The sequence below is a fragment of the Sylvia atricapilla genome, chromosome 3, assembly GCF_009819655.1.
Source record: "Sylvia atricapilla isolate bSylAtr1 chromosome 3, bSylAtr1.pri, whole genome shotgun sequence".
NCBI lineage: Eukaryota > Metazoa > Chordata > Aves > Passeriformes > Sylviidae > Sylvia > Sylvia atricapilla.
The window spans coordinates 88,041,934-88,067,287 of NC_089142.1; the positions used below are offsets into that span (position 1 = coordinate 88,041,934).

General features: G+C 38.6%; 1 protein-coding gene across 6 annotated transcripts in view; it reads right to left on the bottom strand.

The window, feature by feature from the left end:
• Positions 1–25,354, bottom strand: part of PPM1B (protein phosphatase, Mg2+/Mn2+ dependent 1B) — a 59,170-nt gene that overhangs the window by 12,059 nt on the left and 21,757 nt on the right. For 2 of the 6 annotated variants that reach the window (XM_066316087.1, XM_066316088.1), the window contains exons 1-3: positions 11,758–11,780; positions 8,628–9,491; positions 6,594–6,711 (exon numbers count right to left, since the gene is read on the bottom strand). In XM_066316087.1, coding sequence (XP_066172184.1) covers positions 6,594–6,711; positions 8,628–9,473 — 964 coding nt within the window. In that variant the 5' untranslated portion in view covers positions 9,474–9,491; positions 11,758–11,780. Of the gene's footprint in view, positions 1–791; positions 904–6,593; positions 6,712–8,627; positions 9,492–11,757; positions 11,782–22,013; positions 22,159–25,354 lie in introns of those variants that run through there. The other 4 variants (XM_066316086.1, XM_066316084.1, XM_066316083.1 and 1 more) reach the window with 4 other exon arrangements.

Genomic DNA, 25,354 nt, shown 5'->3' on the forward strand with positions numbered 1-25,354 from the left:
ATAACCATGGCAAACAGTGCTCATTAACAAGTACATACACTGAATACAGATGTACACACACACGAATGCTCAGAGGACAAGATTTCGTATTTTGTAAAATATGAGTACTCAAGAAACGATATGCTCTATGCTAGGGAACAATAATGTGTCCTACTGGTCTGGGGAATTCCAGATTAACAATTGTTTATGCAATCCTAAATTCTTTTCATCAAAATCCTTAAGTTATAAATTGCTAGAGTATCACTACTGGGCCCCCCAGAAAAATCAATGTGATTTCTGAAGGTTTATTCCTGTTAAGTTTTAAGATGCATAATCTAGTTCAATATTCTCGGTTATCTACCATTCAGTTTCAGACAAAACAAATAAAAATAATTTTCTTATGAGAATGTTTGCTGAGCAAAATAAGTACTGCTCCAAATTTATAACTAAGTGGCTGGGAAAACATGACATGAGGAAAACTGATCTCCTGGCATTTTGTTATTCACGTTGTTTGATAGCTCTTAATAAATGTAATGCAGTAAAAAGCCAAGAATACATACATGTTTATTTTTTGAAATGGCCATATGAACATAATAAATAACGTTATGTTCCAGAATATGATTATGTTTCCTCTTTACCATTCTGGAATAGGAACAGTGACACTAATGTTTATATATGGTAAAAGGTAAATTAACTTAAAATATAAAAACTTGATTTGAGTATAGTTATTACAATAAGAAAGCTTTTAAAACATTTAAATGAAAGAGTGTCAGTGAATTTAACAGTTCAAGAAATTCCAGTACTGTACTCACTTGGCAGCTAAACCACCTCCTGGTGGTAAATTAGGGATATTCTCTGCAGTTAAAATACGAATAACATGAGCAAGATCAGGCATTCCTTCTTCACCCGATTTTTCCATAATTTCTAATTTAAAAACACAAGAAATCCTGAATTAATACCACCCATTAGCTAAGACAGTGAAATATAAGGTATTATCATTTTTTAACAGAGACATTACAAAAAACTTACTTGTAAACAGAAAAACATTTCTTACATTTTAGGTTAACAGTCTTGGCATGGCGAAAGAGTGCTTCAATTCATAGTCTGCCTTTCAAGTATGCATCAAGCCTTACTCTCTAAGAGGAATGCAGAAGCAGACTGTGAACTGAATGAAATACCCTGGAGAAAGCAGCCTGTTCTCTCAGAAAAAGACAGCAGCTGGAGTCTGTTTCAGTGAGCTCCCCCTTGCAGTGCAGCACGTTACATGCCATAAAGCCAGTGTTTCCCCAGAATTGTCACGCTTCCTTGTGAGTAACACCTTGTGTATCCTCAAAGGCCTGAATCTCCAGTTCATAAACACTGACCACCATGCAATCAACAGGATAGATAATGGATAGATAATATTAGCAGCCATGTGGCCAAAACAGAATATGGAACTGATGATGAATAATTTTAAATATTTATTTTAATAATAATTAAAAATTACATTCCATTTTCAAAGCTGACATACAACACAAGTCAAGTCTAGTACTAGTAAGTTCTTCTAGCGTGGAAAAGAACTGCCTAAACTGAAGTAAATCTTCACATATTCTCTTTCACCAGGATTACTGTTAAGATGAATGTGTAATATCTGTGTATACACTCAGGTGTAATGCTACCAGCTTCCAGTCATCAGCATCTGCTCATTCAACCACTACCACAGCATAAAAAGTGCTGGAGTTGTAGACACAAGTCTTCTATTTGTAAGAGAGGATATTTTTTCTGATAATCAAGTAAATTAAGGAATTGAGGGCTATTTCTTGTAGACACTGTTCTAGATTTAAAAAATCTCTTTAAGAAGAATTAATCCTCTCAAGTATCATCCTAAAAACCTTGATAATTCTGTATCTTGACTACTACCCAAAGATAAGAAACAAATAATTTAATTTTCTTACAACTGATTGTATTCTGGATGACTGATTTGGAGCCTGCAGTTAATGAGTTTCTGAAGTTAGCAGAAAAGCACACCACCTACCTACTTCAAACCCTTCATCCCAAGTTTCCTAGTATTTAAACCTTATTTGATGTCTATCACTTCTCTAGGAAGCAAACGATATTCAGGCTTCTCTTAGGACTACCAAGATCAAAAAACTGCTTGGCAAGGTACTCACCCACTTTGCATGAGGCAGACCTGTAACCCCTCAAAGCAATCACTACTAGAATAATTATAACAAATAAGGCACTATTACACTTCTAAGTCCCAATGTTAAGCCAGCACCACACAATCTTTGCAAAGAATAAGATATGTACACTACTACTAGAAGTGATTAAAATTAAAGACTGTTCTATGAAACTTAATGAGTATTATCATCCATCCATCCATTAACAATGAATCATAGCTAGCAAAGGAAATGATAACTGAGTAAGTATTTTGCTGAGGTACATTTGACATGAAACGTTTCTTAAGAATATATAGTTTTTACACCAAGAGCACATCTGTGGTTCTGTGCATAGGAAAAGTAGACAAATAGCAAGAATTAATAATAAAAAAACTACAAAAGAAGGCAATTTCTAAATATTTATTGCAAGCGTAATGGTTTTATATCTTCTTAAAAAGGAATGAAAGCAATCACAGCTAAAGATTGCTGTATATTTCTTGCTACTAGAAACATATACATTTATACTGCATAATAATTGTCAGGAGTGCTGAACTGAACCATGAGCATCTTCTCTCTATTTCTAGAAGGTGGCAAAGCAAGAATTCTGGATGGACTAATAATTTTCTTTTTCTTTTCCTGGTATCAGAGTTAAGTAATTTTACCCAGAACCTGTCCCCTCTCTTAAAAAGGAAAACAAAACAAAACAAAAACAAAAAAACCCAAAAAAACCAAACCAAAACAAAAAAAGCTTCCTAATAGAAAATCAAGAATAAAGCAAATGAGCAAGCATGACCTGTTGTCATTACACATCAGTTTGCAGATATACACTGTGGATATGCTTGACAAAGGTCACCGGAGAAAGAAACCCAATGTTTTCAGAAACAGATTTACAGGCACTTAAAAAGTTTTCACCCTAATCTCTGTGATGTTAAGAATAACCCTAGAGATAGCTTTGCATTGCTAATTGCTAATGTAATTCAGATACTCAAAGAATAATTCCTGATTTTATTATATGCGTATATTCATCAAAGTCCACTACAAAGTCTACTACTTTATCTCTAAACACTTCACACTAAAAGCCTAGCACTTCACTCCTGGATAGGCATTTTGAAAATTCAGCTAACATTTTATTTCAGTTTTATGTAATTCAGGTTACCAACCAGACAGCATTACAAGTTCACCATGTTACAGCACCTCCTTTCATACTCAGCTATCAGATTATGACAAATCAGTTTTATATACAGTATATATTCCACATATGTAAAATGCATCATCCAACTCAGGAGATTAACTGACTATTTACCAGTAAGACTGTTTAAGCCTACACAAATCACATGGGGTTAGTGGTTTTTTGGTTTTGTGGAGTTCTGTGGTTTGTCTGTTATTTACTGCAATTCACCCTTTCAAATAAACTGAAACACATCAGAGAACTGAATTGGCTTCTGTGCCTAGCTTTCTCTTTGTGGGACCAAACTTTGGATGTCTGAAGAACAGAGAGCAGAAAGCAGTATTTGCAAGGAGCAGTAAGCAAAGAGTGACCTAGCATAACCTCACCACTGCCCAAAACACCTGTGGAAGATGCCCTCTCCGTGGCAGCGGCATTGGAACTAGGTGATCTTGAAGGTCCCTTCCAACCCAAACCAGTCTGTAACTCTGTGACTGTGCTTTGGAGATGGGCCAATTAAATGACTCAAACCAGAAGCAGGGTTGTGCTCAGAGTCATAATCATTATATTTCAGTGTACTCCACAAGTGGCAGCTTTGGAATGCAGTTATCCACATTCTGTCCAAACCCAAGCTAGCAATGGATTATTGGTATATACTTCTCCCACTGGGAATCTCTGTAAAAAAAGACCCGCTGAGTTTGCTTTTTAATCAATCTGTTAAAATAAAAAAAACTATCTATTGGGAGTGAGACAACAATTCTCTTTTAAGAACTCCTGAAAGATCTTAGGAAGCTACTAACTCAACTCATACAAATATACAAAATCTCAGCATTTCACTGATGAATGTACAGGGTACAAATGTTACAAGTGCAAGTATTAAACGGTCTTTTTTTGTTTGTTTGTTTAATCTAATAAAAGCATGCCTTAAATACTGTTTTTTCTCCCTTGAGCCAGAGCTTAAAATGCCCAAATACAGCAGTGAAAAAACCCTGTTGCCTAAAAGGTTGGATCAGTTGGTACAGTCAGCTTGAAATTTAAGGTCCACAGGAAAACAGAAAGAGAACAGTGTGTATTCATTATGAACAAACACTAGTGATCAAACTAAAATTGCTTCAGGAAGTCCCAAAGGATTTTATACTAAGTTCTAATGTTGCCCTAATTTATATTAGTCACTTAGTGAAAGTGGAGGGTAACCAAGAGAACTCATAGTTTACATTTTTTCACATCTATCTTTGTAGCTCGGTAGTTCCAAGACCACCTTATTTTATTTTAGAATGTTTTTACTACAGGTATAAATACAATGGCTATTGGCTATCAGCCAACTGCATATAACTTGTGAGCTGTTAACTCATTAACAATTCTTTTTAATGTAGTTCTTGTTAATTTGTGTTCAAACATCATTATTTGCTTTTTGAAAGGAATAGTCAGCCTCTAGAAAGGTATTTTAAACCAATCCATATTATCAGTGTCACAACATATCTACCAGGCTTTATGTTTTCAAAGTCAAAGACAGTTCAAACTGTCAGGCACAACTCTTTTATGCAGTGTTTCCTACACCAAGTTAAAAGATGAATACGAAACTGATTAGGGCAGTTGTCTTAACCAAAAACAAAGTCCACTTTCCAAAACATTTACCGACTCCAACACTTGAGATGATACTCTTGCCCCCATAGGGTTTTTTAAAGTCAAAAGTATTCCCCTGCTTACTACTTAAACTTTTAAATCAGATACTGTTCTTAAAAATTCCACGATATTTCTAAATAATTTTCCTCATGCTGCTTAGTGGTTTGAAACATTTTGCTAAGGCTTTTGCTATAATATTAAGGCATAATATTATGTTTGCTAAAACATAATATTCAAGGCACATGTGTAAGGTAAACTGCAGTCCCACAACTTTTTTTTCCTTTTAATTACGGAGACTGTCAAAATTACAACTCCATAGAATTTATGAATGCAAAAATTTGTTAAAATTCAGACAGATATTTCAAGTTCTTCAAGTCTGTTTCATTTACTTTCTCCATTTCTTGTCATAATTTCTCAAATATGGTCACCATCATTTCTTGCTAAATACTTGCCTTTTAAAGGCCTTCAACTCTGTCCAATTAGCAAAACACAGAACGACACACGGAACTCAAGCAGGGGGGGAAAAAAAAAATCAAGAGCTGAAGCAACAGGAGTTCAAGCTTTGCAGCAATTAATTTCTCTGAAGCACTTAAGCTAAACAATCATTTTGAGTTATATTTGCAATGACTCCACATCAGTTTGGACTAAAAACTCTCAACTTTTTTTGGTATTTGTATTATTTAGTTAAATGTGATAATAGAGCTAAAAATAATCAGTTAATAAATTAGTTAATCCAGACACTCTAATCACCATTAGACAGCTTTTCTATTAGTCTTAACATTCACTTATTAAAGTAATAAAATCCACTTCAGTTCCATGTATCTTTCACCTATTTGCTAACAGAGCAGCCACCAAGAAGCTGAGAATACTAACCTGTAACCACTGCGCACACCTGACTGCTGCCAGTGAAAGCAGCTGCTTCTGGCTCCCTCCCGGAGCCTGTTAACAGTTCATGTTCTCTACTCTGACACAGAAGATAACAGGTATTTATCTTAACTAGTGTCATCTAGGAAGCCTGGGATGTAAGCCAAATTCCAAGAAACAGGCCTGGAGTTAGCATCTGAAGTGACCACTGGTGCTCTCTATTCAACAGAAATTACAAATACACAACCCATTTCAATTTAGATCCCATTTAAACAAGAGGAAAAGACACCACACGCAACAGCTGTGTGCTCAGAGATAACTCATACCTGAAGACTTTTAATATATTAAAATTTAGGGTGGCTACATCAACTATCTAGATTACTGGGACACTGACACAAACACCAGTACAACTTTTCCTTCTGTCAAAAACTTGCACAGAAAAAAGGAAGAAACAGTACAAATACCTCTTTTAATATTTCATAAGCAGGACATTAGCAAGACCATAATTTAGTGAGCTGATACAATACCCTGCAAGGTCAGCAGTTGCATTTTATCCTATGAAGCCAGCAGTAAAAACTTAAAGCTCACATTAAGAAAATGTTTGCAGAATACCAGGATAAACTAAGCGCATGGCTTAAAGCATTCTTTCAGGCATACAAAAGTTCTGAGTTATAACCAGGCCTGAATTTAACCCAACATAAAGCGGCATAACGTCTTTCATGGCTTTTGTTTGCACACTCAAGATAGTTACGACACCATTGTGCTCACTACCACAATCCAACTGTGATTTGTTCACTAGCTAGTGAACTAAGTGGATTTCTTACCTTCGACCCGTGATTCCAAGTACTTATCCAACTCAGCATCTTTTTTCACTGCCTCCTCTGAGACCTTAGGAGCATTTGAAAAACAAACTAATACAATACTCATGTTATCACGACTCCCCTGTGTGACAAAAAAGAAAGAGAAATTAGTATCTCTAGTCTTATTCTTCATCTTTCTATTCTAATCACATTTGTACTTTTACCAAATACAGTACTAGAGATAAAGCCGGAAAAAAAATAAAAACCCTGAAAAACACATCTTGTGTTTTCATCAATAAGAACCTCTCAGTTTCCCAAATATACTGCTCAATAGAATTAATTTGACTGATTTTGACTTTATATTCGAAGTACTGAAGTCTAAATAATTAATTGACTTATCCACATGTCAACCATTTAAAAATAGCATCAATAAAACAGGTCAGAAATTAGACAGTTGTGTAATGTTACCTTAAGCCAAATTGTAAAGCAACTCCTGTTGCAAAACGAAATGCAGAATACTCCCCTATACTATTAGAATAGCTTAGCTCAAGCAGCTAATTTGTTTTAGTTGCAGGGCATTCATGTAAGCCATTACATACATTACAAGTCTGTTTATCAAGAATGCACCTGTGTCACACAGCACCTTGAAGCAAGTATAAAATATAAATGTTTCATATGGCCAAGCTGACCTTACAGACTATCGTGTGCTCAGAAATATCACCCAATGGCATTTTTAGATACTAATTTTAATGCCAGTTTTTTACTAGCATACTCTGATAGCATTTTCCTGTTCATATTTATTCTTCAAATTTATAATTCACAGCTGAATTTAAAAATACAATTTTAAGTCTCTTACAAGGGGATCCAGCAGAATCATAATTTAAACTACTGGTTTGAAAATAGAATCTTAACGTCATTCTTTTTTTGTGTGTGTGGAATATTAAGTCCCATTAGCCACTCCATACTGGTGCTGAGCAAACCCAAGCTACTGGATAGTTCTTATCATCTATCACAAAAAATCCTTCTCCTGAAGCAATTGGGAATTTGACATTAGAATGAATTCCTCCAGAAATACTGCTTAGGAGTTAGCCTACATTCCCTTTTGTACCAAGCATATGAGCACACCTATCACGTAGTATTATGTGGTACAATCCACAACCTGAAGATATAATGCAACATTCTAACATTGTTACAGAGGTCCCAGGATCTGACTTTGGGAAATAAACACGTGGTCAGCACTCAGTTTTACTGGAAGTATCTGAGAGTGACCATCCTTTAACAAGGCTGGTTGAGTTCTTGGTCAGAAAAGCAATTTAAACAGTATTTAAACCAATCATAAACTGTATGGTATATGCTGGAATACAACCCTATTTCTGGAAAAAACACACGACTTACCCTTTAGTCACAATTGCGAATTTTAGTGTTTTCCTCATAATTGCATGTTTAGTCTGTGGCCTAACAAAGGAACTCTGTACTAGCAGGAGATGCACTTTTCAGGGAATGTTGGAAATGGAATATCTATTTAACATATGTAGACCAACCAGTAGTTGCTCTAAGCAAACTAACTCTGAGGAGAGGAAGCAAGCACAGATGCAAAGGCAGTGTTACTCCATCTAAGCTACAATGAGTTGAGGGCACAGGTGAGAGAGAAGAAACACCTTGAAGAGCAGATGGTGCCAACACTGGTGTTATGCAAAGGATACAAACACTACCCAACTTCAAAGAACAAAAAAGCCCACAAAGTATCTTGCTCAGAATAGATTAATTTTACAAATTTTGTATTTACAATCAAAGCTTAGAGCTGGAGCTACATGCAAGCATTACTTGGGGAAAAAAAACTACCCTTTATTTTTGCAACTGCTATCACCTTTCCAAGCATATCAGGTGAGGCTGTATATTCTTCAGCAAGGATATAGTCAAATGGGTACAGAACTTGGAGGAAAAGAAGTTGGACAAGGGGAACAGTAGGCCAGGAACAGCTTTTAACACTGTACCCATCTAACCAGAAGATAATTTTAGAACAGCTGTCTGGAGAAAACAGCTACATAAGTTACATACCTTATGTAAACAAGTGTCCACTACCCAATTGCACACTGTTTCCAGGTCATCTGATACTTCAAGTCTAGACTTTACATATTCACAGAGCTCTTCATTGCTCATTACATCCCAGATTCCATCACAGGCCAGGATGATAAACTCATCTTCTTCTGCCCTTACGATTTCACACACCTCAGGCTCTGGAGAAACAAGTTGTTCTGTAGGGCCTTTACCATCAACACATTTGTAGTCATAGTCCCCCAGAGCTCGAGAAACTGCCAATGAACCATTAACACGCTGAATCATTACACTGCCTCCTGCATTCTGGATTCGCTCTTTCTCCCTCGGGTTGCAAGGTTTGTGATCCTGTGTTGAAAAACAGACTTGTCCATTCCTATAGAGAACAGCACGTGAATCACCACAGTTGATAAAGTATACATGCTCAGGTGAAATCATAACTCCCACTGCTGTTGAGCCACTTCTGTCCATGCCATTTCTGAGGTCTGCAAAATTGCGCATATACTCATCAATTTTCAAAAAGCCAGTTCTGATCCCACTCTTGACATTTTCCACTGAAGGTTCAAGAGCAGATCCAGGTTTTTCTGTCGCCCTAAAGTCTTCGTTGTTAGTGATGTGTTCTAATAAGTGCGTGGAGCAGTAATTTGCAACACGAGATCCTGCGTGACCATCGTAGACAGCAAAAAAGGACCAGTCCTCTAAGCCATGGGGAATACCCACAACCGCTGTGTGAGCATCTTCCATTTCCACTCTCCATCCCTGCATACTGCTGAGGCCATAACGCAAGCCATTCCCTGCACCGTGAGCATTATGTTTTTCAGTTTTTGGTTTATCCAAAAATGCACCCATGTTTATGCAATATTGGATCTGGAAAACAGAGAGAAGTAGTCTTAATTTATATGACCACAAATTCCATATAAGCTTTGTTGTCCTCTTCCTGTGTTTCTTCTTTATAAAACAAGAGATAAAGCATGCACACATGCAAAAGTCAGTAACAACATTTGAGGGAAAAATAATTAATACATGACATGACTAAAGTGTGAATTTACAAACCTCCGTTTGAATTTTTAGTATTTTTTGTTGAGGCGCTATCTTTTTGAAGAGCTACTTCATAAAAATTAAGCAGTCTCCATATGAAAGCAGAGTAGTTCACATACCTTTGCAGCCCTGCTGATTTTGTCATCCTCTGCAGAGATTAACTTATGACAGAAAAGCAAAAACTGTATCATTCCTACTTTCTTTCCAGTTTTACTGTGGCATGAAGAAAATCAATTCATGTTCATAAATAAGAATGGACTAGTCTTGTTAGGTTTGCATGAACCATGCATCTGTACTTTTGTAAGGCATGGCAAAAGTGACCATAGGTGAACACAGGCCATCTGCCAAAGGAACCAAGGTAGTAATTCCCACTTAAATACAAGAAAACCTCTCACAGGAATCTTAACAAATTACACTTAGTCCCTCATAAAACAACACTTCAATATTTACTACAGAATCATAGAATGGTTTGGACTGGAAAAAATTTCCAAGATCACCTTCTTCCAGGCCCCCTTGTCATGGGCAGGAACACCTTCCCCTACACCAGACTGCACAAAGGCCCATCCAACCTGACCTTGAATACTTCCAGGGATGGGGCATGCACAGCTTCTCTGGACAACATCTTCCAATGTCTCACCTTCACAGTAAAGAATTTCTCATCTCAAATCTTATTCACAGATTATACACAACATAACTATTTTAAAAGCACACAAAACATTCTTATCAGTAAAACTGTCATACAGGACAGAAATGCTGCCAAAACGACATATACCCTCCAATACTTCATACCTTCTACGAAATTCCTTTAATTGTGTTAAGTATGTCCTTACATTCTTAAAATCAACAACATGGATGAAATCATGTGACTGAGTGAGGAAAAAGATCAAAACCTGTGTAATTGCAAAGGCCTGTGAGCTCAGTATTGCGCTGCGTTTCATATCCGTAAAATAAAACACACTTAAAAAAAAAAAAAAACAACCCACCACCAAAGGCATGTGTCACACCTTAATTTTACTCACTTCTTAAGTAGTTTTGCTTTTTTACAACTCATAACAAACTGGAAAAAGAGAAAAATCACACTAAGATTATATTCTTAATATTCTAAATATTCCATTTAATACTGCAAATAAAGGATGCAGAGATTTACTCACTATCACTAAGTCTGGGAATCAACTTGTATCCTTTGCCTCTTAGGCTTTCATCACACCTCTCTCTCTACCTTCTCTATCCCTCCCATGACACTGCTGGAAGACAGCTTGGCCTTTTCTCCTCCACACTGAATAAACTCCTATCTCCCCTCTCCTCACACATCACGGGCTCTCGCCCCTCAGTAACAGAGTGCTCCCCTGCTCAGCTTGCTCCTCCATGTCTGTGCCTTTCTTGTACTGGGAGGTGAGCAGTCCACACTACTCCCGCTGCAGCCTCAAGAGTTACAAATAGAGGAAAACATCACTTCTCTCAAAATGCTGGACACGCCTTTTCTAATAGGTGCCAAACATTCCTCCCTTCAGATACACTGCTCTCTAATATTCAACTCATTTGTCCTGGCTCTACACCAGGATCCACCCCATGGTTCTCTTTGGCAAAGCTCATTCCTGGACAGTCATCAGCCGGGCTGTAGAGAGGGAACATGGTGACTTTATTCCTGGTACATGATGTAATTACACCTCTGGCAGTTACCATCTGACCACTGGTGCAGCCTACCAAGATCTATCTGCTTCTCAGGCCTACCCTTGGGCTAACTGACCATTCACTTGTATCACGTATTTTAAGCATAAATATCCTTCCACTGTTCAAGTTTTTAACAAAGACTTCATCATAATTCCTCTTAGTCAAACCATCTCAACATTTCTTGAGCGAGTTAAGGCATTAAGCCCCAAATGTTTTTGTAGAGCAAGATTTAGCATCAAGATAAAACACAGTCAGCAGAAGAACAGATGAAGCACCCACCTGCATACCAGGAATTCAGTTATGGCTTCAATCAGCATAAACCCAAAAATTCAGTACCCTTCAGTCTTGAGATTTATTTTCCAAAGATCCCATTTTTTAATTAAATGTAATTGAATAATGGATTGGTTTGAGAAAACATACTCACTTCCTTGTGGTGAAAATGTTTACCACACATAAAATTATTAGTTGAAACTTTGAAAATCAGGAAGACCTGACTGAAAATGGAGAAAGCCTTAGTTCTTGTCCATGCTCCACAGACCATTCTTTAAAACACCATATATTACTCAGGTCAAAAATAAACCCCTAAGATTTTCTTCACCTTATAGTCTTTGCAACCCTGGAAAAGGCTGAGAAAAAACAAAGCAATAACATTAAAGTATTTTTTAAAAAAACTGTTGTCTAGCAATACCAATGATCACCAATGCTCAAAAGCTTTTGGAATGCCTTTACAGAGGAGAAATTACTTTATAGTTTTACATTTACAATTACAATTACATTACTGGCCTTTTCCCCTCTCTGGCAATGAAGAAGCTGAATCCAAGCAATACGCTACCAAACGAGAGGCTTTAACTACCTTTCTAGTACACAGTGCTCATCTCGAGTCCTGCATCAAGAGCTAAGTCATTTCCAAGAGAGTTCAGGGCAACAAGTCTCTAACAAAAGCTGACATCCCAGAGCAAAAATCTAACCCAAGGCTTACTTCTCTGAAGTTCCAAACTGTATTTTTCTCTAATGCTTTCCACCAGAGTGAAATCCTAAGTGAGGCCTTTATCTCTTACACAGGCAACACAGGCAACAATTCAGGCTCAGGAAACCAAAGACATCTAGCTTTTTGACACAGAGGAATGAAGGCAAAAGTCATGTCCTCTGACATGCAAGAAAAATTGTTGATCAATATCCTTTCTGTTCCAACTACTCAGCGAAGACTCTTTGGTATTAGATAGGTCATATATGAAAAAGCCTTAAAATCAGCTGTGCATAAGCTTGTGTTTCCGTTTAAAAGACAAACAACCCCAACTGCTGATTTTCTCCAAAGATCTACTTAAAAATTGACAAATAGTTCTTGCCTAGATATAGATATTAATTATTTTCTACTATATCACAAAGGGGAAATAGGCAGCTACTTGAAACAAAAACCACACTCCTTTCAATTTAAATTTATATTTAACAGGCAGAAATATTTACTTGATGACTGTCATAAAAGCCAGAGCTGTCCTGACTTAAGCTAGATTAGAGTTAATTGTCTTCCTAGTAGCTAGCTCAGAGTTGTGGTTTGGACACAGTATGAGAATAGTGTTGACACCACACTGAGGTTTTTAGCTGTTGCTAAGTACTGTTAGCTATACTAAGTCAAGGACTTGACAGCTCTCATACCCTGCCAGGGAGAAGGCAGGAGGAGCACAAGAAGTCGGGAGGGACACAGCCAGGACAGCTGGGCCAAACTAGCCAAAGGGATATCTATACTGTATGACATCATGCTTAATATATAAACTGGGAGGAAAGCTGGCAGGGCTACTGCTTGGGAACGTTGGGCACTGGTCAGCAACTGATGAGCAACTGCATCGTACCTCACTTGTTTTTAAATCTTTTATTATTATAATTTCCTTCCTTTTCTATCCCATTGAACTGTCGTTATCACAACCCACAAGTTTTCTTTTCTCACTTTTACTCTTCTGATTCTCTCCTCCATCTGACTGGGTCAGGGTAGTGAGGGAGCAGCTGTGTGGTACACAGGTGCTGGATAGGGTTAAACCATGACAGTCATTTTTGGTGCCCAACAAGGGCACAACAGGTTGAGATAATGACAAATCTGCCTAGAACATATCAGAAGAAATTTGTTATAAGTACTCATTATATTAGTCACTGGTCACAGTGGTGATGTATTTGCTCTCTAAGTTGGTGTCCTTGTTCGTAAAGTTCCGTTATATAATACTTGACTTGTATATATTTGTCACCCATGGGAACTGGGCTAAGATTATGTTGTTGTACTCTGTAACACTGGCTCATAATATGACAGAGTTGCTGCTCGTGAAACTGATCTGTTATTTGTACTCAGTACTGCCCACATTTCCATACTTTGGGAGCCATCTATAGGAAACTACTAATAATGACAACTCTTACTTCTCAGAGACCGAATCCATGGGGGAGACTGGTATCTCCCTTAATTTTCCCTTTTTCCTCTAGGCCAGTGAAAACAGCATTTGGCAATTTTTAATATCCTTGGGATGTTCAAACTAGCATTCCTATTGCTGTGTCTTCTGAATGTGCTCAAGGTCTTATTTAAGGATCAACAATTATTTCAGAATGCCACCTAGGGATCTGCCCTGAGGCTGGATAGTGGCAAGTGTGGGTTAAGTGTTGTGGGGGATAGTATGGGAAAGTGCCTAGGACAGTGGACACCTCGAGTGCTTTGAACTTCAGCCCTGAACACGTGCAAAATCTGGAAAGACTACTTAAATATCTGGAAAAACTATGCTACCAGCCTGGTAATTCCAGAGACAAAAACCCACGGCCATGTGCTGTGGCCTGGCCCAGGCCTACTGAGCCATGTTCAGTACTGTACAGTAACCTTGGGAGAAAAAAAGGGCCCCTGGATTTGATGACAATATGATGGGCACAGGGGCTACTCCAACCCCAGTGAGAGGCACTGTGGTTGAACTAAAGCACCAACTCATGCCTGTATCAGCCCCTGCCATACATAAGGAGAAAGAGCTGCAGAGGTGAGCTCATTTAGTGAAGGATGAAGCAGCAGGGCTTTCATGAGAGGTGGAGAAAGAGACAGAACGCATAAAAGACATAGTTAACCATCTGATTCCTATCCTTGAGTGAGCTGTGACATATGCAAAGAGATTTCAGTCACCATTCAGACAAGGGCATCTCCTGGCTCTTCCAATGCTGGAATTACAGGCCCAGTGACCTGGAATTAGAGGGTAGAGAAGCCAAACAGCTGGTAGGTATCCCATTCTACAGAAGTGGGCATTAACAAAGTAACTGGAAAAGGGGCACAAGCCCTCAGCCTCTGGAAATGACGCCTGTGAAGGAAAGGTATTCCTTCAAGGAAGTAGTTATGCCACCCAGGCAAGGGGACCATCATGGATAGAGGTATCCAGTATTGAAGGCAATTAGCCAATGCTGGAGGAGATTTATGATGACGTGGACAACAAGCAGTTATCCAAAGACCCAGATGAAGCCAAGTGTACACAACCCATGTGTTGGAAGTTTGCATGGGATGCACCATTGTCATACACCAACTCACTGGCAGTAATGACTTGGAAAGATGGAGAGGGACAAATGCTGGACAAACTGGTCAACTCCATTAATACAAACAAAATGCCTCTTCCTCACTACAGGCCTGTATCTTGGCTGTGGACAAGGAAAACAGATGCATCCTATTCCCCATCTGTAAGGACCAGTGTCCCAACTATTAGGAGTAAGCATTAACAGCACAGACCACCCTGTGTGTCCACAGAGAGGACATGAGGAAGTGAGATGGAAAAATCCACCTTCACCCTAGAGGCATGAGTTGGGAAACAGCAAGGAGAATCACAAGAAAGAGTTATTGCAGGATATTGCTGCTCCAGTCCCTAGTGGGCAGTTCCCCAGACAGAGGAGAAGGGCTACTCTTACTCCTCATCTTCAAGGGACTCCAACTCACATTTACAAGAAGTGAATAAATAGTGAATACTACAGCCAGGACAAGAGGGGCCCTGCCTCCAGCCAGGTGGAGGAAAGCAACAGCTGGGTTTACTGGACTTCGTGGATTGGATGACCTTGCACAGCAGACCCACAGCAGGAGTCAAAGGCTCTAGCAAACACTGCTGCACAGAGGCAGGCACCATCTGTTTTTCTGGAGTGACAGGGCAATCCCAACAGCTAACTCTGCTGGAGGCCAAAGTGAGCCTGGCTGGGAAGGAGTGGCAAAAGCACCGCATTGTGACTGGTCCTAAGACTCCAATGCATCCTTTGGCTGGACTGTCTCACAGGGGTGTACTTCAAGGACTTAAAAAGGTACTGCTGGGCTTTTGGTAGAGCTGCCTTGGAGACAGTTGAATTTAAACAGTCATCTATCTTGCCCCATCTCCTGGAAGACACTTCTGGTGTGGGTCAGTGAACAACAGTTGCCATCACAACAGTGCACTGGCAGCAGTATCACAGCAACCAAGGCACCCTGACACTATCCATCAGTTGATTTGTCATATGGAGAGCCAAGGAGTGATCAGCAGAATTCACTCACTCTCTAACCATCCCATTTGGCCAGTGCTGACTAGCAGTAGATTGTCATGGCCAGAATGAAGCCATGCCACCTCTGGGTCCAGCTGTGCTAGAGCTGCTGGAACTTCAATACAAACTGGGGTCAGAGGTAGCCAAGCAGTATGCCACAACTGACGCTGGTAGTGCAGTTTTCTTGAGCCATTGCCAATAGAGTGCAAGCCCATCCAGTACACCTGGAATCGACTATTCCAGGGGAAGAAACACAGACCTACTATTAGCCATGGACTAATCTAAGCAGTACTGAAACAAGACAAAGTAGCACACTTAATATATTGATGACAATATTGTGTGACATAATATAATAACAGAAGTTTTTGAGAGGGAAAGGTAGTTCAAATAGTTCTGAAAACTGTCTTTTGCCATTAAGAAGAAAAAAAAAAAAAAAAGTCCAAGGACCCGAACAGGAGACCCAGCGATCATCCACAGGACTGCATTTGCTCAAGGATCTGGGCACACTTGGTGGGTAACGCAGAAGGATGGGGAATTCCAATGTGTACTTCAAGGAGATTTGATTCAGGTAAGAACAGTGAATGATTTGAACTGTATTATGGTTGTTTGCTACAAAATATCGTAGGTCATTACTTCTATGGTTGTTAAATGCTTTATCAAGGGTATTGCAATAGAATTACCCAGATTAATGAAGAATGGAATTTTGATGCTAGAACCAGACAAGCACAGCAGTGATGGAACTAGCACTGACTTCAGCATAAAGCAATCCAACACTACACACATTCTCTCCTGGCCTGAAGGACTACTATGACAGATGAAGCCCAAAGTCATGGACTAAAACTCAACAATCATTTTGAAAGGATGATCCATATACTATGGGAATTATTCTCTTCATATATATCAAAATACAGGAAGATGACAGTTATTACTTGGATGCATTGAAACATATGGCACCTGTTAGGATGCAAATGGTACAGAATAAAGGCTGGATATAGCCCTACTTTCAGCTGAGACAATGTCAACTAGTTTTCTTCCTCATAGCTGGTATAGAGTATGAGAATAAAATTGATAGCAATGACTGAAAGAATCAGTGTGTGATGCAGTGTTTATACTAAGTCAAGGACTTTCTTGCTTCCCATATCCTGCCAATACAGAAGGCCAAAGTGGCACAAGTAGTTGGGAGGAGACCGCTGGCCCAAACTGGCCAGAGATACCCCAAAACATATAACATCATGCTCAATGTATAAACTGGGGAGAAAGCCAGCCAGGGGCTACTGCTCACATTGGCTGGCAAGTGGTAAGCAATTGCACTGTGGATCACTTGTTTTGCATATTTTAATTCTTCTTCTTCCTTCCCTGTCCTATTAAAAAGCCTGTGTCTCTACCCATGAATTTTCTGATTTTTATGATTTTCTTTCCCATCCCACTGGGAAGGGAGGAGGTGGAATGAGCAAGCAGCTGTGCAGTTGCTGGCTAGGGTTAAACCATGACAACAACTAATACATAATTAGATTACAAAGGTCTAAAAGCCATAATCAAAGTTTTTGTAGATACATAAAATAATTTTCACATCACATGACAGTTCCATAAAAAACATCAGAACTAAACTAATATCACCTTGATGGCCAACAGTCCCAAATGCAATAATGTATCTTTTCATAATATGAGAATGGTCCAACATAAATCTTTTGGACTTAGGTCATAAAAGTGTACTGTAAATGTCTCTTCCTCAGAAGGATTCACTCAACAGGCTAGTCATTTCTAATAAGTCAGTGCTGTGGAAAAGAAACAGTGCCAGAGTTTCCTGTTACAAAGCACATGTGCTCCAGCTATAAAAAAAGAATGACATTTCAAAAGAAATAATGCTGCACTAGGTATTAAAGATGTAAATGAGAAATAAATAATCAAAGTATCCATGACAAACAATTTCAAAACTTATGGATAGTGCAGCAAGAAATAACTTCCCTGCTTTAAGTTAAAAAAAAAATAATCAAAGTTTATTCCTGGTAGAAAGTTCCTCTGTCTCCATCTTGCAGTCTCTTTCCAGTGTGTGTTATTTGCACATACAGATTTTATGCAGTACATCTGTCTACACACACTGCAGATAGTTTTGAGTTTTTCATCCCAGGAAACTTGGTCTTGCTTCTAACTTACGGACCTTAAAAATACTGGCAGTACATGAATTTACATTAGGCCAATAGTTATTGGAGCTTGGCTGTAACAGCTACTCCAACTCTATAGCCATGAATACTGGCAGAGTCAAACAAATGATCGCAACCTAAGAATAAGATCTAAATATTTTATTTTCACTTAAAAATGAACTACATAGAAGAACAGTTTTTACCATTTCTGGGTTTTATTTGGAGAATTTGGGTTTGTTTTTAGGTAATCTCTGGCCATGGGCGTTTGCTTTATGAAGGACATCAGCAGACCAAATAAATTTAGTATCAACATAAAATGTCGATATAGAGACTCCTACCAAAAACTTTCCCTACTAGGATGCTGTGAAAGAAGCCAAAGAGGAACCAGGAATTCAAGCAAATTTTGCAAGTCATCCCCATTACTGGGTAGCATACACACCTAGGAGCTACAGCTGTAATTTTTAAACTAATTTCAGCACCTCTATTGTTACAACTGTTGAGGAAAAGAACCAATAACAAAGATTTAAAAAACACAACTTTCCCCCACCACATTACTTTTAAACCAGCAAGTTAAAAAGGAGATGAAGATTTCAGAATGAACTTCAGCTATTTCAAATTGGTCTGGAGGTACAAAACAATCACAGGCGTAATTTAATGCTGTAGATTCACATCTATTTTCAGTGTCAGTAGCACTACCTGAAAACATTAACGCTTCTGCTCTGCCTCAGCTACTCACCACTACTGTGTGCCAGCAATTTCTTTTCTTTCAGAACTGCTGGCTGAGATGGTTTTGCCCTTACTCTTTGAACTGTTTCACTGAAGAACTGCAAAGTTAGCTTTAGTATTTTGAAACTTTGTGACTTTGACTGCAGTGGGTTTGGAAGCCAGCAGCTTAGACAGCAGATTCAAGGGGGCTGTAACCTTCAACAGGAAAGACAAAGCCATAGAAAGGAGCACCAGGAGCTAGGTTAAGGGCAATAACCTTTCTCACTATGTTGTTAATGCAAGAAAAAACATCCTTGTGGCTCTTTAAGACACTAATTTTATAGCCTGCTTTCTTACACTTTACTAAAACATGATGATGCTACTTAACTACAGGTCTTCCAGCTCAGCTTATGTGGCAACCATCTGTCTACCCATGGACAAATTGCATACTTATGCTGAGCCCTCTTATTTTTCTGGAATGCAGCTCAATAGGTATGAAGTTAGAGATCATACCTCAGATAGTCAAGATGAATTTCACAAAAACCTTGAAAGTGGATTCTCAATCTAGCTTTCTAATTACTGCACAAGATCATCAGTGCCAGGTTGATGTATTTTTCAGCCTTTATCATGCAGCTTCCTTATTCAAGTTGTGGCCAAATGAAAACTTAAAAAAAAATTCAGTGCTTTTCTTAGCTACACAGAATTCTGTGTTTGCCAGTATGACTTCTGACTCTCAGCAGCCCTTAGCTCAGATTAGCACCACTGCTAACTTAGGGACTTAACTGAAGAAGTACGCAGTGCCATTCTCAGTAAGAGACTACTCTTGTCAATGTCTTCATTAATGTCACTCATATTAAGTTTTCAGGTAACATTCAGCTTTTTTTCACCAAGACTTCCGCCAAACACTACAAAGACTGGGAAATTCAATCCTGTTTGTTACCTGCCAACAGTTTATCAGAGTTACAGAGTAACTATAGAAAAACTAATACATAACATAGGCAAATACCCAGGTTGGTTCACCAAATACAACAAGGCTGGACCCAAACAGTGCAAAGCCAACTACTGCTGCCAGCACCTGCCCAGGAACAGGATGGAGGCTAAAGTCTTTAGAGGTAAGGATAGCTCAGCCTAAGTCAGCATTCATACTCTTGTACCTTTTTCTCGGAATAGAAATTTGGTGCACTGGCACTTTAGTGAAATAGGCCCACCTGGTTAATTCGGATATTACCTGTCCAGGCTTATTATCCTTGAAATGACATTTTGTCCTTAAGTCAAACTCTGCAACTCAGTGTGGCTTTATTATACCACATGGAAGTCTGCACTGTACAGCTGCCTATCCCTCTTGACCATACTAAGACTTATATCCTATGATACTTGCTGAAATTCCTTGTCTGTACCTGCTCATATTTCCTGTAGCCAGTAAGCACCTTCTCACTTCTTTACTGGGCTGTTCGAAACAGATGCACAGGTTGCACTTGGATACCACAAAGCATTAACTTAGCATAAAAGTGTCCCTTCACAAATAAAAGCTTTTAATTACTTCTATGCAGAACTGCTCTTTAGGTTCTCTAAATTCAATGAAAGATTAAGTATTTTGAGTAAAATTTAGTTAGCTCCTTTTCAATCATTAATCTAACAACCAGCAGCCAGGTTTTTACTACAGAAACAGCACCTCAGATTTTCAAGAAAAAGAACCAAAATTTATCCACTACACTGCTGCTATTAAAACTGAAGAATTTTACTCATTAGCATGACCCATTATGTTACTGGGAGTGAGTTCTCCCCTGCTCTAAATTCAGGCATTTAAGACAACTTTTCTTACCTTTTGCAAAGTCTGTTTACAAAAAGCTTCAGACACACTTTTGTTGAGAATAGGGCAGCAATGAATCACCTATTCATACCATTTGTGAATGACTCCTAAACAGGTCTGAAAAACCAGACTAAGTGTTCTGCTGCAGGTCTGCAAAACCACAGTAAACCAATACACCTTTATTTACATAATTGACAGGTGGTTTCTTGATTCACACCATCTGAGGAAGCCAGACACAAGGGCTGGGCTGGATGAGTGCTAAAGGTCCACTCAAATTAAGTGTGACTTGCACAGTGCAATAAAGGTTGTGCCTTTTTCAACATGTTACATCACTGCAAAATAAGTACAAACACTCAATCAACACAACACTAACAAAAATATCTCAAAACAAACCACATTTGAACCCTTCTTTCATTATAGCAGCAGAAGGATCACCACCACTTCCTTGGCACAAACCTGTCACGGATTTAAAACCTACTGAACTTCAGAGTAGGACAGATAGGACTGCTTCAAACCAACAGCCCAAACTCCTGCCTGCCACCGCTGAAAAGAGGCAAGCAACTCTTCCTGTCAAAGACACCAAAATGTGGAATTAAGACTGAAAAATCTTCACTTGATTGTAATTCTGAAGAGAAACACATGCAATAAACCCATTTCAAAGACAGTCTCCAAAACTCATAGTCATTTAAAAACAGAACTAAACCTCTTAGAAACATACAACCCAAAATATGCAATCTCTATGACAGGTATTTGTGGTGATACAGCATTTTTTCCATTACTATGGTGCAATGGCATTGTATTTATCCTTTTTTAAAAAAAGAATTCAAAGAACACTGACTTGGTTCCCTATACAGGAGTTCAGAAGAAGGTGACAGTGTGTGACAAGAGTTCTCCATCATCAGATAAAGTTAATGACAGAAAACCAGCAGCCAAAACATTTTCACTGACCTGGAAAAAGACATCAGCCTTTACCCTTGAAATCACCTGATTCAAAAGCTGAAGCTACAGGGAACCTTGTAAGGGAAACAGATTTTCTGTAACTGATTAGAACAGATAATTTAAGTAGCACTGCTGCTGTTAGTGCATTTACAGAAATACAGACCTTGTAGGAGAAAAAAGCCACAAGCAGACAGTAAACTGATCTCAACACACAGTGGGCAAAACACTTCATGACTTTTACTGACACTGCACAGTCTTCAATGTGAGAACATAACTTCTCCAAGATCTGGTCAGTAGACATTTTAGGTGGTGAAAAATTACTTTTTCCTGCCCCCCATTTATTAACAGCGCTTTGTATTGTAAGAGAAAGAAGCTGTACTTGAAATTTTATTTCCTCCCCATCAAAAAAATATCAGTAAGCAAAATTCAAATACATTTAAAGAAGAAAAAACATCATTTTAACCAATCTGTTCAGAAACCTTCATTAAATCCATGGTCAAATACAAATTGCAAATTAAAAACACAGTCAAAGTAAAAGGAATTGCCTATTCCCATAAATTTCCAAGTAGCAGAATTCGTTCTTACCTGTAATTTTAACCTTGTCAAGGTTCTAGTTCAGTGCTGAAAGAATTAGTTTACATTCCTGCTGCCAAGAAGCATGTAACAGAATGACTTGCAAAACCTTGAGATAACACTACAGGACACAACATCTGCTTTATTTTGGTATTTCCTAGAAAGAAACAAAAGGAGGCAGTTAGCTACTCCAGATGGTGTACAACAGATTTGTACATTAATTTTTTCATGAATACAACTTTTTCCTAAACAGAAGTGTTTGAACTAAAGCTGCGCCCGGATGTGCAAATACCTTTCAGTTAGCTCTCTAAACACCATATTCAAGATTTATGCCAACAAAGAATCAGATTAATATTTTTTCTCTATTTCCCTCACCAACACTAACAAGCACATAAAAAGTCATCAGCCTATTACCTGCCATTCAAGTCCCTAAATTCAGTAACAGAAAGAATAGCTTTTCCATGCCTGCTAGTACCACTGTGCTGTCTTAATTTTATTCACCTACTCAGATGACAGAGTACACTCCTTGAGTGCTTGACAAAACTTAAACCCACCCTGTGCAGCATATTCAATTTATGAGCTCTTTATTCTACTTCCTCAGATGTAAAAATGCACAAGAGTTTAAAACAAAAGCAGTAAGTTTCAACTGAAAAAATATTTCAGATCCTCTGAAATAGGAATCATTACATTTCCTTAAAAATAGTTTCACTAAAATTCATCAGAAATTCACCTTAAAATGTAAAAGTAGTGAATAACCAATAATTCAGATATGTGGATCAACAACAGTATCTACCCATGGTTTTGAACAGGATGCAAACACCCAAAATCCTTCATGGATCAGGGACTACATATTTAATCTTATAAACCACTGCATCTTACGGAAGTTGCCATAAGAATACACTGGTAGAAGGAACTATCGTAGGAAAAATTCTGGATAACAGCCAGCTTTGTCTGGGACAAGAGGCAAATAGAAGCTGTATTGTGACAGTGAAGACTATAAACTGATAACAGTACCCTGAATGAGCTGAGTGATAAAGGAGACCTAATGCAGACCTTGATTTTAGGCCCACTGATGGAAGAATGGAGCTACAACCACGTTTCATTACAGCTTGCCTCTTCCAAACACTCAACAGTGCTTTTCAACTACTAAAAAGTGTCATAAGCACACAACTGCTCAAAAGGACTCCTTGACCACCTTTTGAAGAATTGCAGGAGTTCAGTAACTTCTATGCCCATAGCTCTACAGTGCTGCAAGCCCCGTGTTTTCCCCAGCATTCTCTCTTCTTAGGCACCACAATAAGATTGATTGTTCAAGGAACCAAACTAATCTAGAAAAGGTCAATTATTTCCTGTCACTTGAGGCCTCCAAACCAGCTTAGGAAATGCCAGATCAGACAAGTGCCAACGACAGAAATGCAGAACCGGAAGCTGCTGCCAATTCATATTCCTTACAAGTATTCTGTAACTACACCTTAAGCAGCATCCACTAAATCATTAATGAACTCTGAAAAAGTACCCTAAATCATTGTATTGAACTGCAAGGCAAAAGTCTTGCCCAAAAGGTAAAAAAACTTCAGTAAAAAAGTTGTTTCCACATCAAGGAACTTCAGGGAGTAAAATGAAACACCCCCAGTGCAAATGCACAAAGTTGTGTAAAATAGCTCTTCTTAAACAACACAGGGTTTTAGGGACAGACACAAAACACATGGCCAGGACACAGCTCCCTCCATGCACTGTCTCCCACCATCAGAACACCACCCCCAGCCAGAAGGTGCTTGCACTACGAGGTGCTCAGAAGCCTCAGTGCTTCTGTGGCCAGTGGCCTTAAAAGTGGCAAACTCACGAAAGCAGCCCTGGAAGATGAGCACTGTCTTTGCAGAAACAAGAGCCTTGAGCCCTCTCAGATTCTGCTCCACAGAGGATTTCAGAGCATTCCTTAGAACAGGATGACTTCTAGCTAGAAGGTTGCTTACAGTAGCGCAAATTCAAAAACAGGTATTTTGGGCTAAGAGCATTTTACCACAGAATATGATTACATTTATACAAATTCTATATACAATAATCTCATTTCTCAGAAGTGAGGAATACAGTATTCAGTGTCTCAAAACACAAAAGCACTTTAGGATATAGCCTCCACCACTGAACATGGCACAACGAAGGGACGCTACTTCTACTTAATCTGCACAGTAGTGACTCTTACCTCCCCAAATAAGCTGCATGGTTTGTTTCCTCCCAGTACAAAAAGACATTCGGATTTGTGATACAGCTTTGGGATAACAAACCATTATATCAAACTCCTAATAATTTGAGTGACAAAAATGCTTACAATACACAGATGTACATGTCTTGTCCAGATTGCTCATCATAAGTTACATGACAAGAATGAAGCTGAATGCTTCATATTAGAGGCTTAACAAAAAATTATAAGATGTATTATGCATTTTAGTTGGGCTACTTAAGTCTTCATATTATGTAAATGTGTAATATTTTAGTAGGACTAAGTTAGTTCAGTAAAGTTTTTTGCTACTAAAACACCGGCACTCTACAGTAGAATAGTTTTTAACTGAGAAAAACTTAAATATTCCTGGGCTAATAAAACATTTTAATTTGATCACGTTTTACAGTAAGGTAAGAACAAACAGACAAAGCCACCATAAGCAATTCACTGCTAAAGCACTAAAGGCAATATTCCAAAATAAGCACATTAAGAAAAAAATTACACAGTCCAGAGAAATTTGAAGAACACTATCATGTTATTTTACAGAGTGTAGGCATCAAATGCTGGTTTTCCTGATGATTAAATACACGCTTAATAAGGCTTGTAGCAAAGCACTAACAATCCTCAAGCTGAATCCTAATGTTCAGAACAAACAAAACCATTACAACATCCAGTCCTTTGCAAGTTTACAAACTCTGGCCAGAGAAGTACCAGAAAAACAGTGTTTATTCTGCCTCACAACCACCTAGACCTGGACTCTGATCTTTCATGGATAACCAAATCATAGCTGCTTTAAAATAAGTAAACAAACCAACCAACTAATTGATTGAACATCAACCGAGAGCGCTATAACCTCATGTGCCCTGATCCACCCTATGACAGCACAACGCCACCACTGCCAATATTGCCCCCAGAACTGTAAGCTGGGTCACACACACTCTAAGATTTGGCAGAAGTAAAAGAGAGAAGGGAGAAAGAAAAGAGCAGCAGTGTATGCCACAGGTTAGCTAGTAAACTGCAACCTACCAAGGGCTTGTTTCAACATACAGTAAACCTAAAGTAACATCCCTTTCTTGAAAGAGGCATTCACTGGGCTACCTGACTTCTTGGGGAAATGCACTAGTGCTGCAAATTC